The 16,301-nt window shown below is 41.7% G+C and overlaps 1 protein-coding gene across 10 annotated transcripts in view; it reads right to left on the bottom strand.

Annotated features, from left to right (window-relative positions):
• Positions 1-16,301, bottom strand: part of shank3a (SH3 and multiple ankyrin repeat domains 3a) — a 182,714-nt gene that overhangs the window by 126,812 nt on the left and 39,601 nt on the right. For 9 of the 10 annotated variants that reach the window (XR_008416534.1, XR_008416535.1, XM_053885400.1 and 6 more), the window contains exon 2: positions 11,572-11,981. Coding sequence is in view for 8 of the 10 variants with exons in the window: in XM_053885400.1 (XP_053741375.1) it covers positions 11,572-11,877 (306 nt within the window). In the remaining 2 variants the exon portion in view is untranslated. Of the gene's footprint in view, positions 1-11,571; positions 11,982-12,140; positions 12,450-16,301 lie in introns of those variants that run through there. The other variant, XM_053885399.1, reaches the window with a different exon arrangement.

The following is a 16,301-nucleotide window of genomic DNA, read 5'->3' as shown; positions in this document are numbered from 1 at the left end:
TACTAACTGGCAAGCAGCCTAACACAACTCCCACCCTGTATAGACAAGCGTTGGATTGCAGATGACAAGCATGCACAGAAGCACCAGCTTCTCCCTGAGGTCCAGGATGAAAATGAAGCAAACAGAAATTGACAACTAGCCAAATCAATCAGTAATATTTACTGAAAACCATGGAGGCTACAGCAACCTCAGAGGATGGAGTTTTGTTTCAGGGATTAATGTAGTTTACAATGGTAAACACAAGCAACAAATGGCGAGGGCAGTGACTGCATGGTCCTCAAACACAGGCTGACAAAGAAAGAAACTCAACGCAACATCCTGCCTGATGTTTGCTCAGACCTTGTCAGCGACCTTAAGATTCCCTAGCTAGTTCTTTGCTCGCGCCCCGTGTGACCGGTGGCATCCCTCATTTTCGTCAAACACTGCAGTGGTAACTTGTAACCTAGAAGTACTGGAAACATCAATTTTCTACAACTCCAAAAAACACTGGAATATCATGTGTAACATGAATGAATGGAGATTGACAGCATCCTGAGCACATTCTCACAGTCACATGGGGCCAAATTAAAGCCAAGTCCAGCCAGACAAGTCATTTCATGCAGACAGCAAGATCTTCAGAAACTTATAACGTGACCTTCCAAGATGCAAGTTTGATTGACATTTCTCCAGCAAGCAGAGATCAAAAATTGATCCAAAAATATGACACCACAAAGAAAAAAATAATCACAGAAAAGGGAATTGAATGAATGAATTTAAAGTAGACGTATGTTTGAACAATATCTGTTCAAACTTTAATCTCCGGCGAAAGTCGCGCCAATAAATCCCGCCTGTGAGTTGACTTTGACAGCCCTGCCCAATACAAACAACAAATCCATGTCCTAGTCTTGTGTATCCAGTGATTCTGAATGCTTCAGAAATACTCTAGTACACAGTATATACTGTATGTTTAGTGGCGAGAAAGCATTTTAATTAAAGTGAATCCAGTCTATGCAAAGCTCTTAGCTGAGTATTTTATAGAGATACATAAAAGCTCTGTAGATACTGCTGAAATAAAGGCATCCGTAACATAAATCAAATAAACTCTTAAAGCAACTGCCGAGTGTGACGCAGTTCTTAACTGCAGCTGCATTACAGAGACAGCAGAACTTATCTTCGGGATGCCGAGCCGTAGAATGGATCCATTCATTATTTTATTTTTTTTCTTTAAATGTCCACCTGCTACCAAAAATCCCAAACCGCAACTTTCTAATTATACACTGATATTTTGAACAGAAACCAAAGGCGGGTGTTTCTGGTCCACTGCTGCACTCCTGGCACCGTGTTGTGAAGCGAGCCAAGCAAGCAGAATAAATGGCAGCGGTTGTGCTTTAGTAGCCTCTTGCATCAGAAGATCAATGGCGGTTATTACACTCTGGCAGATCATGGACACCGGTGCCGTTGATTGGCCGATCACTGGGGCATCTGTTGACTATCACGCGCATGAGAAAAAAAAAAAAAAACAACTCTTCACTTGATAGTAATTAGCACCAAAACGCACCAGTAAAAACAAAGGCTTCAGAAATAGCGAAACGCTGGGGGACATCCGTAATTGAGGCTTCAGAGACTCCTTAAAAATAGGATGCGATTTAGGCGGGCTCAACTCAGTAGATACTACAGGGACAATAACAAATATTGCCTGCAAAGCCAAGCTCGCTGTAAGCTGAAATGGGAAACAACACACTGGCTGTATCATTGTGAAACATTGCAGTTTAAAATGTCACAAAGCAGAATCCAGTCACGACCACAGCGGCGGAAAAATAAAAGAGCCAATTAAACAAAGGACATCGCTGCAGAAGACCTTGGCCAATGGTAAAAAGCAAAGACTGATTCACATGTACACTGATGTTCTCTTAACATACAAGGGCAAAATATTGCATTTGCACTCGAGGCAGACCAGCTACATTGATCTGACTTATAAGATGAAACTCAGGATTAAAGAGGGAACACGTGTGCAGTTGAACCAGCACCATCAATGTATTGACCAGACACAGTAAATACAACCAAGCAGTAGCAGCGATCTATCAAACACCACAGTGCTGATACTTTTACAAGAAATGCAGTATTAAGCCGCCATTTTGAATATTTGTGTATGAGCAGTGACATCCGCAGCCACTGATCTCTCTGTTATCTGCTCTCATGTTTACCGAACAGAGAACCCATTGTTGTTCAGAGATTCCACACAAGCTTTTGATCCTCTCTTCCGTGGTCTTATGCGTCTTCCAACTTTGCTGTCTAATGCAAACTTTGTTGTCTCAGCAAAGTTTAGTCCAGGCTGAGCAGATTAGGCTACTACTGTCCCTGGCCTTGTACTTGTAACTGAGGTTTTTGGCAAAGACAAAGGTGACGCCAGGCTTCTGAAGCAGAATCCACAGACCATAGCTGTAAGCAAGCAGACTAACTCACAAGGATGTGTGTCGCAGCAATACTTTGCAGCATGTATTTTTCAAGTATTGTGAGTATTTCACAATACAAGATGTTAAGCATGACCTTAAACTCTGAGTTTCTCCACGTTGCTAGGCTTATAGCCCTGACAAACCCATTCTGACCTCATTTGACCTCATTTTGAAATACTAACTAGAGAGTTGTCGGTGCAAATCCTACCAAGTAACATTATAAATATACTTAGTAGGTAGGCGACTTGTGAAAATAAATCCAGGGTGGGTTGGTTCATTTTTTTCACCATTAAAAAAAGGAGCGGGCAATGTTCCTCAGACAATGGGACATGACCCTAGTGGTGCTCATCTTTCTTGAGTGACAAAAGTGCGCCATTTTTTCTTTCCTTCTTAGATTCTTGTGGAAAGACTTTGTGTACAGTTCCATGCATTACATTTCAAAGCCTCAGGCCAGACGCGAACATTCTGGTGCTCGGTGATACGTGGTAACCCGTACACCACTGACTAGTCTACCTTGCAAATGAGTTCTAAATATTGCACATATATTGACAACAACAAGAATAAATAGCTTGCGATATGTGCCTTTTTTGCGGCTTGAGCAGCCCTACAAATGACTGCGTGCGCCTGTGGGAAGTGAAATGTTGACATGACTTTCAGGACCAACTCAGATTTTCTGTGGTATATAGCTGTGATCGTGGGTTGTTGGGATGCGTTTCTAGCAGGGTACGTGTGTGTGAGCTGACACTAACAACTGTTGCTACTTTTTGCTGTGGGAAGTACAGTAAGGAGTGTCAGAACAATATAAGGCATACACTTGCATCGACTCCTTTTACAGCTTCAAAATTGCTTCATCATATTTCTGATCTTTCACGTCTTTTTTTTAACCACAGGCAGGTTTCTTTAAAAGTTTCCTTTGACGCACTTCATGCCCCCGCGACCCCCTCCACCTTTCTTCATTAGTCACACAATTAAAGCAAATGACGCTATGCCTCTTTTTATGCATGAATAATGTTGGAGGGAAAAGCATTATGGTATATTTTATTTCTCCACTAAAGGCTTGTACTGAAGCTCTCCTTCAGCCAGAATGATGAATTTCACATGAACACAATTTTAACATGTACCTGACAATGGTCTATTGAATGACACAGAATCAGATGGCACGTTATAAATGGGTCGATGGAAATTAAAAACCTGCGCAGCAATGAAAGCACCAGGCGTCAGATGAAGAGGAAGGCGACCCTTCAGGTTTATGGGGGTGATAATGGACTATGAAGATGATGGGTGTAACAGAGACTGACTTGCTGTGGCAACCCCTGACAGTGAAAGCCAAAAGCAGATGTTAATAATGAAGTCAATCTCAATGCAACTCTCAAACATTCAGTGCATTTTGTTGCAGCCTAAATCAAAAAAGTAAGAGGTTCGTGGATGTGCTCAATAACGTGCATGAAGAAGCTACAAGGGAGGATGATCTAGAAAGGTCTTCTTTCCATGTCATAAGACAAATATTCAGTCGCTGTAATTCTTGTCGTTGCATTACGAATATTGTACGAGCATTTATGTGCATATTTTTTGTCTTTGAAGCCACAGTATGTTACAACTTCACAAACTATTTCTGGAGTATCCCTGATTCGTAAGCCGCACTTCATCATACGGAAATGTCAACACGCACTACTCACGTCAAAAATCAAATGGTGTCCTTCAGAATCACAACTGTTGTCATGGCTACCTTTATCTTGAGAAATGATTAAAGTCTTCCTTCTGCTGTCTCCCATTTGGTGGTGCTACCTTCATCTGCTCCAAAATACCAAGGAGAAAAAACACGAATATATGGATAAATACTTTAAAGGATCCGGCAAAATGAAGCATGAACGGAATGGCAGTGTGATGTTCGCCAACATTTAAAGCTGTCCCTCGGTGGGTGAAAGCAATGAGCTGATTTTTGAAAGACTGAATTACGGATTCAGATTCAGCGTACAAGTATTTTCACTTGCTCCAGGAGGACCCTTTTGTTACACATCAGATTAAACACTGTGTGGTAAAGTTCCTTTTCATTCCATTCCTAGTACATAAATAAATTAATATAATAAAACAATAAAAACAATAAAGGCAGCCATTGTTCATAAAAGAAACCAGGAAAATAAAACATTTATCATCAGTTGTGCTGTTTCTAAACAACTCAAACAGGCCGTCCGGAGCATATGACGCCATCCATGAACCTTCTGCAGTACTCCATTCCAGTGTGGTCACAGTATTGAAGCGCAACAAAATACATCACGCCTTTCCTTCCATCTCTTGCAGTTATTTTTAACATAATATTAACCAAATGCCAACACAGCAACCCCGCCTCTCCTGCATAGGGAAAAGAAAAAATGCTCCCCGAGCTTTTGTAGAGCATTGATTCGAACAGTCTTAGACTTTGTGTGTCTACTTTGCATTCAGAGTAAATGTTTTTATCATATATCATTCTCCCGCTATTATTCCGGACGGATGAACACTCTTTTATCCATTAGCCCCGAGGAGTCACGCACAACACACACCACACAAACAGATGCTTGAATTCAAACAGAGACAAATGCATTTAGAGAAACGTTCTTCGAGTGACTTCATAAACTTACACATTTGTTGGAGCACACATTCAAAGTAGGGCGTCACGATTATGGCCAAAATGATCAATATTGTTATGATGATAGAAAACGATTTTTCATGATGCTTAGGAAAAAAAATCAGTATTTTGAATTGCACTAAAATGCAAGAGCATTCAGAAAACAAACCTCTGAAAAGTAGCTTAATTCCACCCAAAACTCAAACTCCAAAAGTATCCTTTAAAAAATGCTGGATCCAGACAGGGATTCGCATCACTCCCATGTTGAATCAGTTCCTTGTCCCAGTTCACATAATTTCATCGAAATCTGTCCATTACTTTTCAAATTATCTCGAGCATAGACAAGCCAACACCGTCGAAACATAACCGCCTTTGTGGAGGTAAAAAAATTGCAGTCCTTTTTGAATGACTTTCCATCAGCTCAAACTTTATGTCGTAAATCATGGTTATTCCTATAAAACAAACCTAGAATCTTCTGATCCACAAACATGTATTATACGTAAATTGTTTGACAATTATTTCATTTTTTCCTATTGGACATATTTCCTGAAAATTTCACCCATATCAGTCCATAACCTTTCAAGTTATTATGAACTCAGACAAACCAACGGCGCCGAAAACATGCCCTCCATGGCGGAGGTAATAAATGTGTGGACAATGTTCAATGCAAAACAAAACTTTAAATATGAATGACTGACAATGAATATGAATAAAAAACTACCTAAGAATTTAGGACCCACTGAGGGTTTACCGCCTACTGTACATAGCGCTTGCATGACCATTTAGCCTGTGAATTTGCGAGCATGAACGTGGCTAATCATAGAAGTTAGATTGGGTTTGTGTTCCAAGAAATGGAAGAAAGAAATGGAATGCTATAGAAGAAAGTTATTCTTCTATAGCATGGTCCACACAGCTATTGGTATAGAAATGGCAGCCCACCGACATGATGGACAGGTCTCAGCCAGACGCAGCACTGCAGTGACATATGCCTATTTTGACATGGCAGTCAACTACACAGTCACACAGTCATACATATCAGATAAAGGTTTCAAGAGCATTAAGTCGTATTCTGCAGCTCAGTGAATGCGTGTGCGAAGGAGAAAAATGTAATCGTGCAGCCCTAATTCGAAGCTTCAGTTACAGTCAACTGGAATGACAATAGAGTCTGTAAAAATGGGAATGGTTCAGACCTTAGTCACGAAATAACAGTGATATCAAGCCAACCAGCGAGCAGCCAGAGGAGATTAAAGCATGACTGACACATAGATGAGCGACTGACAACTTTGGTGGCTGTACACAGTGAGGATAACACAGAGAAAATCTCCTGTCAGATGTCTTTTGGAACGTTTTCTAACAATGTGACAGAGAAACCATAACATCTGGTTCTGCTTTCTTTTAGGGTTCTCCAAGCCAAGATATATTCTCAACAAAAAAAAAAGAAAAAAAATATATATGATAGTGTTCATCGCTGCTTTGACATTCTCTTATTCTACTGTCTTCACATTCCCTCTGCTTTGCACAGTCCACATCAACAGACAGCAGATGGATGCCAGAGCAGTTTAAGCTGAGTTGAACACGTTCCGGATTTTGGTCTGCAGCCCGGAGAAGATGCTGAACTTTTAATGCGGTTTCCCTGTGTTCCGGCCAATCAGATTGAGGAGCTCATGACTGTGGTGCCAAATAACAACTTTGTAAAGCAGCACATTCGCGACATCAGCTGGAACTTTTTTTTCCAGACGAAAGGGGTTATTAAAAGACAATCGCCTGCTAGGAAGATAAGTGAGGCACTTGGAAGTACGCCTCAGTTTGCAAACAGCAAGTGCATGGATCGTGCAGAAAAATGCGGTGTGAAAACGGAACATATCTTTTGCGTCTAATGTACATCCACGGAGTGTGAACAGGAAGATCTATATCTGAAATGCCCACTCGACATAAGGACAGCGCTCGTGCTACTGCCACTCGGGAGTTTGTGAATTGATGTTTGAGCCTGAAAAACGCCAACCTGTCGGTCAGTGCTTTCTTTGCACAGCCCAGCATCCTCCTGATCCACACTTGAAACACAACAGGAGATCTATAATCCACCTTCAAGCTGACTAGTCTCACTTAATCCCCATCTCAGCGCACACACACGTCACATTTGATTGTGTTATAAATGATTCACACTCCGTCTATCATCTGCATATTTGTCTCTCACATCCGCTCCATTCTGTAGATAGACACTATACATGCATGCGTACGATAGTCACCCTGCTGATATCGTCTTATATCAGACCATATGCAGCCCGATGCCTGTATTGAGGTCTGTTTGACGTTGGACTAAAACTATAACTAATATGTCCTAATTTTTTTGCCTTTTTTTGTTCTTTCTCTTTTAGTCACCACCACTTCAGCAGTAAATATAGGATGTTCTTGTTTTAAGACAAAAAAATTCTTCTTTACATTGGCCATTTTAGTGTTTTTCTTGTTCCTCAAAATATATTGAAGGAATACTGAAAATATATTTTGAAATAAATCGCCTTTTCATCTTGAATGTCTAGTCCATAGTCGATTTATATTCAAATTAAGTGGATATAAAATGAAATATTTCAGGTTTCATGGCATATTTACACTTCTTAATATCCTTACTTACACTTCATCTTTTTAGGTTCATTTTGTCCTTGTCACTTAAGAGTGTATTTTGTATATTTTTCCGTCATGTTTTGTAGTCACCGCTGTCTCTTTTGATGATGGTCCCTCAAAACCGTTAGGGTTTCTAATGTGACCCTTTAGGAAATTTAATTGCCCACCTTTGTCTTATGTGGCGAGGAATCGATGAAAATCTTCTTTGGTTGTTACAATGACTGAGATTCTCAAGCTGGTGCCGGTGAGGTCAGCTGCCATCGTATCTGCTCCAGATGTTTAAGTCTATTTTGCTGTTTTTATCCTGCTCATTGGTAGCTAGTCGTAACACTTACAGTACAACCTTTTTACTTTGTATTGTTTACATCTTTGTTTTTTTAGTACTTGCTAGTTCATTTTATTTTCTGTAGTGCACTGTATATTTAAAAGAATTTCACCTTGCATTGTTGTGTGTATCTCCGTTTTGTGTGACAGATGAAACTGTTTATTCAGTTCCTACATTCCCAGTGCAGCCAATGCGACTTTGAATTGGGAGACCTGGGCTGTTGAAAATAATCAATTTCCCGATGCATCACGATGCAGACATGAACGATTCTGCATCGACTCAATGATGGGAAGTAACTGATGGTTATTTATTAAGGCTCGGCACTGTAGTTATTCCACTGACAAAAGTGAATAGCAAACTAGTTCACAACAGAGGCAATTGCTTTGGGGTCGCCAACACCAGCGGTAACCCAGAGAGGATAAATCGCAAAAGAAAAACAAGGAAAATGGCAGAGGAAGGGCCGATTTAAAAAAAATAAAAATAAACCCTGACAAGACAAGCAAGTTAGCATTTTCCATCCAGAGAAGCTAACGCCTAGTACTGCTACTGGAACAGGGGAACTAGCCCACACGATGGTTCAAGCTCTTTCAACTTTGTCTCCTAGTTCTGAGAAGACAAAGAAAAGTCTGTGGACACTTTCATCTCAAAGGATCTGTGCCCTGTTTCGGTCGGGTTTTCGCCACCTGGTAAAGACACTGACACCAGAGTACGCGCTTCCATCTCCCAGGCAAAGCAACATAATAGGCTCCTCGTGTGGCCACATTCAATTGTGTTCTTTTTTTAAAGAGTCGCACAGCACTTCAATAACTACTTGACAGTTTGATATTACAAATATTACAGATTGAATAAACAAGAAGTGGCCTTTCTTGACCCGGAATACAGTTCTAGAGGCAGCAACTGGAGGTCAGGGTAATTTTCTTGTTTGCTTTTTATTTTGTTTGCTTTGGGTTGAATGGAGAACAGTAAATGGATAAAGAAAGAATTGAAATTCATCTGAAAACTATGAGGCAAAAGTAGAATTTCTGTTAGCTAAGAATTCAGGATGTAAACAGTTGGAATGAATCGTGATGGACCATGATATGGAATCGCCAGACCAGTGAAGATAAACCAGTAGCCATACCTGAATGGATGGAGCATGGGATGTAAGTGGGTGTTTTTGCAGGTCGTAGATCCATCTTGAGTCATCAAATATCTATCCTGGAAATATCTATCTTGGCAGCAGTTTTGAGAGTTTGACCAATAATGGTGTTATTGCCAAAAACAGGAGCTATACGATGCAAAACATCCAATTTAAGCTAGCGATAGCACTTCTGCTTTGATCAGCATGACAACTGCCTCTGATTCCTCCAGTCACCATCACCATCCCTTCGATGTCGGGAAGGTGTTGGCTGAACAAAGCAAGTCCACATTAGCCCAGGGATGTTTTATATTCCAATAAATTTGGTATCATTTTCTCCATTACTAATGTGTCTCCGAGGCTGACAGTATTGGAGATGTGGTCCTCACTCCTGTCATGAATCATCCTCATCTATAATTATCACCTAGTTTTAAATTTGCTTTGCCCATCCATCCGATGCTTGATTCAGACCCATCTACTTTTCAAAGCCGCTCTGCTGTACCGACTGTGTCCAACTGCTGTTCTCCCAAAAGACACAAAAGCAGCCGACAGCTCGGCGCCGTCTCACTTTGATAATTCAGCCCAGAACAGTATCCTTTTGCTGAATTGAAAAAAAAAAGATATATAAAGAAGTAGTGACAAAGAGCAGACAATTGTTAGTGTGAATGGCCAAAACAAAACTGACATTATATACCATCCAGTATTCAGCTGTATTTCAGAGTGTGCTGCTTATTTGTCAGGTAAACACCACAAACAGTACCAGCGAAGCTTATTCCAATATTCAAGAGGCGGCTCACTGCAAATACAAAGTTCCTTCTTATCACCAGTTAGCAAGATACGCCACCAAGAACTGAAAACTCCACCCTAAGTTCCTCTTCCTGGTGGGGCAGCAGTGGAACAGCGTGAACAAATAGACTCATTCTCTTTTGGGAAACCTGCAAAGGCTTTCTACCATCCCTCCTGGGTGTCACGAATCTGCTCAAGTGTACCTCAAATTGTACATCCTCTATGAGACATCCAGAGAAGATACCCCAGCCACCTCGACCAGGCTCCTCTCAACGGCGTGGAGCTGCTGTTCTGCTCTGTAGAGGTATCGCTTGTGCTTCAAATAGAGGGCAAATTAACCCCTTCACCTTGAGCGTAGCGCCCACATCTTCCCTCATTCATCACTTGGGCCTCACCGGATGGTTGTCCAGAAGCAGTGAGTAAGACCTCCAGCATCCCTGGTATTGGCATCATCAGTCTGAGCATTTGGTGCCATGTTTAAACTCACTCACCCAAGAAAGAAAGTGCTATTCCAAAGCTCACATTCTCCGAACTAGTGCCACTTCTGACATAAAAGGAGCACTCATCACACAGCAGCACCTTTGGGGCCAGCTCTCTTTTAAACTCTCATTTCCTGCCCAGGTTCCTGAACTGAAGTGGCATCAGCTTGCCAAAGCACAGTGGTTCAGACACCGTCCAAACCCATTGGAACGCCATCAACAACACAAGACTCTCGATATAGCTTCGCCATCAGGAGCAGAGAGGGGAAAAAACTCAACTGAACTCTCAAACATTGCTGGGAGAGCGCGTGCAGCGACAAGCAAACAGGCTTTAAACCGTTTCTGCAACATCACTAGCTAAAGACGTCTCAGGTGGAAATCTAAGCGTTGAAAGAGGATAATCGCCACGGCAGTTGGGTGAATGTGAACCTACGCTGAATCTCAGACAGGAGCCGTCAGACGGTGAGTGAATTGATTCACATCATCCTCGCACTGCGCAGGGTCCCACTTATCCGCTTTCATGTAGCAATCCAGGCAATCTCCCCCCATTCATTAGTGTCTTAAAAGCCCGACTTAGGATGGGAGAAATGTCCTGACTTGAAAGGAGAAGCTTGGTGAGAGGCTGCAAAATGACGTGCCAGCAGGGCGATTCATTAGGAATAGCCTCTTGCAGTTCACTACAGGGTAGCTGTTTTTGATTTCGCCTGAATTTGCAGAGCCTGAAATATTCATGGCTGAGTTGCAACCACATACTGCATTGAGTAAGACGGGGGGTGATTTCTGACGGGCTAAAACAAGACACATTTTGACTGGAACAGACGCTCCAGAGACGGTGGAGGATCACCTGGGGAAGGGAGGCGGGGATAAAGTTGAACACATGCCGTCGAAGCTTTTTGTTTCCCTGCTTAATGCCTTATCCTGAGTCTCATCCCTAGGGTCTCTTTGCCCCCCTCCCTCCTTCTCTCTCACCCTAAGTGGCCTGTTGTCAGAGTCTTCTGAAGGGAGCCCAGTTAATGAAGAGGTAGATTTATGAGTGAGAGGTCTGTGGTGAAGGCTAAAGCACTCAGCAAACAATGAGTGAAACAAAGAGAGAGAGAGAAAAACAGGTGAAAGAGTGGTGAAGGAAAAGTAGAGGAAAGATTTTTCTCCTGGCGAAATGGAAAGTCAGAGGCAGCTCCTTTTGCTGTGGTTGAAAGAGAGCAAGCCCTTACCGTCTGTTGCAGGTCTGGGATTCCAATGCGGATGACCACTGTGTTGCCAGTCGGTTCCTCCATTGGTGCTCGTGCGCCGTGGCTCCGCTCTGCAGTGGGACCGAACGCAGGAATGCCGCTGTCCTCTTCCCGCGAGCTGCCGCTGTCAGTGCTGCCCCCCTGGCTGCCGTTCGCGGTGTGTGTGTAAGGGTGTGAGAGAGCGTGTGTGTGTGAGTGCTGCCGCCACTGCTGCTGCTGCTGCTGCTGCTGGTCCTGCCGTGGAGAGCTGGGTGGCTCATGTTTGCCGGCTGCCGGACGCAGAGGCATGCTCTGTGCTGGGGGCTCGGGCTCCGACTCTCTCTCCGCCCGCACACACCGATGGCCCTCGCTTACACTAAACGCACACACCTCTTGCAGCGTGCATCACTCGCCTGGGAGACAGAAAGAGGGTGGGATAGAGAGACAGCGAAGGAGAGAAGAAGGGCGGTAGTAGACAGAGATGGAGGGAAGAAAAAAAGACACAGCTTGTTAGTACTGTATCTGGGCAACTTGGAAACGCCATTTCAATAGTTCACAAACAGCATTCCAACCATGGCCGATGCTTTCGTTCCCATGGACATAGTTCACTGATAATGTGGTGACATCAGAGGAGAGGCTGGGAGGACCGGGTGGATGTTTGACCAGATCGATACTGGGCTGGATTTGGCTTTCATGCTTCACTCTATTTATCTGTGGCTGTTTAAACACGGTGACACATGCAGAACAAACTTTCTTCGCCGGAGATAAGGCTTTTATGACGGTGTTTTCTCGCCGCCTTCGCCATGCTGCTGTTTCCGCACACTGATCCTTCCCTGAGATTTAGAGGAGCCCGAGAGGTGAATAAATATTAATAACGGTACATGATATTGATCTCTAACTGAGGGAGTCCTCTGCTGAGGTTTTGCTGAATCGGCCCATCCATTAGGCTCATGAAAAACCGTTTCACAACAATGTCATACGAAGCAGAGAACACCTGCACTCACGTAAAACTAGTGTCTTGTGGTGTCACCTGGAGAGTGTCAAAGAAATCTGTCAGTGAATTCACTCACTATATATATATATATATATATATATATATATATATATATATATATATATATATATACAGTGGTACCTCGGTTCTAGACCACAATCCGTTCCAGACGGCGGTTCGAGAAGTGAATTGTTCAAAATCTGAATGGATTTTTCCCATTACAATGAATGGAGAAAGGAATAATGTGTTCCAAGCCTTAAAACAGGCTTTTGTAGGAGTGAATGTAGAGTGTCTGCTGCAGGTGGCTGTTCCTCTATGTGTGTGGCCGCTGCATGTGGGAGGGGTTGCCGAGTGAGTGACGTCTCTCCAGAAGTGAAGAGGTGCCCGGTGCGTGTCCAGCTCTGAATGTGCGCTTCTGTGCAGTTTGGCTGTGACAAAGTCATAAACCAAGTCACGCTCTGTCCCAGACTCGCCTCATCCCTGTCCCAGCTCCAGCCCACAACAGGACATCAAACCCTGGAGTGAGCGCTCCAGCACCTCCCCTGTGACACTCTACCACGGTCCAGTGTGGAGACAGGAAAGGTTTTACACCTCAATATGAAGAAAAAACAGTCAGTAAATGTAGCTAACGGGACATGTCTGCATACAGAGGCTGCGTTATACACAATAACAAAGCGCGTCGTGGGTCAGATGATCGGTCCGCGCATGTTCCTTCCTCCACTGCCTTGATGTTATTTTTGGGAAACAAGGCTCCAGAAGCTTTATCAATTAGCTTACTACTAACATATGTTCTTCATAAAGCACTGAGTTAATTAGCTGAATGGTGTTATGGGGACATAAAAGGTGCACCAGCTGTTAATCCATAATGTCTACGTTTGAAACAATAACCATCAAGTAATGGTTAAACTGAGGTCTGGAATGATGACAAATAACTTTAGAAATAATAATTTCCTTCATCTTTTTCAGTGACTCATTTTTCCCCTACATTTTCTGCAATTGTATTTTTATTTTTCTCACAAATTAAACGCATAACATATTTTGTAAGACTAAAAGAAAGAAAAAAAAAGTGACACTCCAAAACAATAGTGTTCCAGGCCAACAAAGTCCTGACTGAGTCAATACTCAATCATGTCTCAGTCTCTGGCCCTCAAATTTTTGGTCTTACACTTGGGTTCTGTAGACGCTGGTTTCAGCCTGGACTCAGTGTTGGGTTAAGTGGTCTCGGCTTCAATTCTACTATAAACGTGCCACTCACAAGTACGTTGGCAAACAAGTCACTGCCACAAATGACAAATCTTGGTTCCATTGGTCAGAGTGAGAAGACGATTGTCAGACCTTGTGGGTGAAATGATGAAACTAAGAAGGCACAACTAAGTGCATAATAGGGACGTCTAGGATCGTTCTCCCACTTGGGAGCACTAAGTTCCCCTTTTATCTCTTTATGTCGGTCAACGCTGCAAAACAAGCAGCATGACTTCATGTTTTATGTTTCACAAGTTTCTGAGGGGCCTCGAATACTGCTCCATCCCAGTTGATGCTGTGGTGTTTTACTAAATACTACACTGTAAAAAACCTGTAATGTAAAAAGTTCCCAAATATTATATATATATATATTTATTTATTTATTTTTATTTTTTTATTTTTTTTAATGGATTATTATTTTTTTAACTTTTTACTTTACAGGTTTTTGACTGCAACACACCATGAGAAATAATGTCAACCAAACATACTGTACACAACATACAGAACATTAATCCGGTTTAATGGGAGAAAGTGATATTTTTCTTAATCCAGGAACGTTAAACTCAGAGTTTGTTTGGTCAACGTGTATTGATTATTGATCTCTCCATTTGCAAAATATCTTCAACATTTAGTATATATATATATATATATATATATATATATATATATATATAAAATGCAGAGAAAATACAGCTCTTTTCTGCTGTGAAATTAATGAAAAAGGCAATTATATTCCAGCAGCATTTTCACGTCAAACTGAATAGATAACAAAAGTCAAACATCTCAGCTGACATTTAATCCTGTGAGCGTTCACTGGAGAGAACGATAGTCAATTTTATTTGGGTAATTAGTCACTTTATTTCCTATTAAAGTTTATTATTACGCTTGCCAGACAGCATTGTACATACAATACAAAGATAGAAAGAAGGAGAATATACAATATGTCGTTGAGGGGGGAGGAAATGAGATGAACGACTGTTCTCCTGCATGTGTGAGCTGCAGCACCTCTGGACACTGCAGCATGAAATCCCATTACAGACAGAGACTGAAGATGGCAGGTAGCCCTGATACATCTGCTCATTGCTGTGGCATTATTTAAACAGAGAGACAAGTTACTTAAAAAGTGTTAAATAAGTCAACAATCATTAGGAAATGGAATGGAGTTTATTGTTCAATAACGCCAGGACAAATACATCTCGAGAGTTTTGATCATTTGCAGTTGAAGATAAGGATTCAGTCACAGCTTGCTGGATGGCCCGCGAACCACCAGTAGGATTTCATTCTTCTTGCATCACTTGGATGTTTAAAACTGTCTGCGCTCAGGTTGAATACAGTCTTTTGAAGAGTGGGGAACAAAAATGAGGCGTTAAATACGTGCTGCTGTTTTACAACCTTCTGCCCTCCACCTTCCTCAATATCAATTTTTCATTGCAACCTTGAGGATCGACGTGTAATTGTAAATTCAATCCCTCGTCTTATGTAGATTTAAGGATTTTGTCAGGGCATCTAAAATATTGGAGATTTTAATCCAACTTTTTGATGCTTCAATTCCTATTATGTGATGTCAGCCACCTTTCTCACATGAAATAGTTGAACAAAAAAGGATTTTTTATATATATATATATATATATATATATATATATATATATATATATATATTTTTTTTTTTTTTTTTTTTTTTTTTTTTTCCTCTTATTTCATTTCAACAAAAACGTTGGAAAAAGTGATCTCTCTTCATCCTGTCGAGCCACAATCCTCACTGGAGCTGAGGCAAAGACGAGGCGCTTCAGTGGCAGGTCACAATTCATCATCAGCTGTCCATCTTGTGTTAGCCAGGACTCTTTTAGTGCGGGACACCTTATGATTCACTCTTCCTATTCAACATGGCGCATCAGCCACATGGAAGTGCAACGTTGATTTATATGCAAGCTGTTTCATGATGTCATGCTTTCTGGCAAATACCACAAACCCAGATCCAGATGCTAATCCAGAGCACTACCAAAATGTAATATTCTTGTCCCATTTCCTCAAAATTGCAATAAAATTACGTATGTATTACTTATTTTTAACTTATTTGGCGGAGGTAAAATCCATTCCAAGTCAAGTCAGTCAGTGGGCCATTGGTGTGGTGTGTCTTGTGGCCCACAGGCCTCTGAGTTTAACGTTCCTGGATTAAGAAAAATATCACTTTCTCCTATTAAACCGGATTAATGTTCTGTATGTTGTGTACAGTATGTTTGGTTGAGATTATTTCTCATGGTGTGGTGGAACAAGGTGTTGCAGTCAAAGGAAAAATTGCTAGTTTTAGAACATTGTGTTTGAGCCAAGTACACAGCAGGAAGAAATGAATAAAAGATTGGCGGGAATAAATCAGAGAGAATAGCTAAAGCTAACTTATGTGGTCAAACAGTCCACTTCAAAAGTACCATAATTTCCAGACTATAATAATCGTGCGGCTTTTACAACTTGGCTTATATATGGATTATTACAGGCTAAA

The sequence above is a fragment of the Synchiropus splendidus genome, chromosome 14 (assembly GCF_027744825.2).
Source record: "Synchiropus splendidus isolate RoL2022-P1 chromosome 14, RoL_Sspl_1.0, whole genome shotgun sequence".
Taxonomy (NCBI): domain Eukaryota; kingdom Metazoa; phylum Chordata; class Actinopteri; order Syngnathiformes; family Callionymidae; genus Synchiropus; species Synchiropus splendidus.
This window is presented reverse-complemented; position numbering and strand designations above follow the sequence as displayed.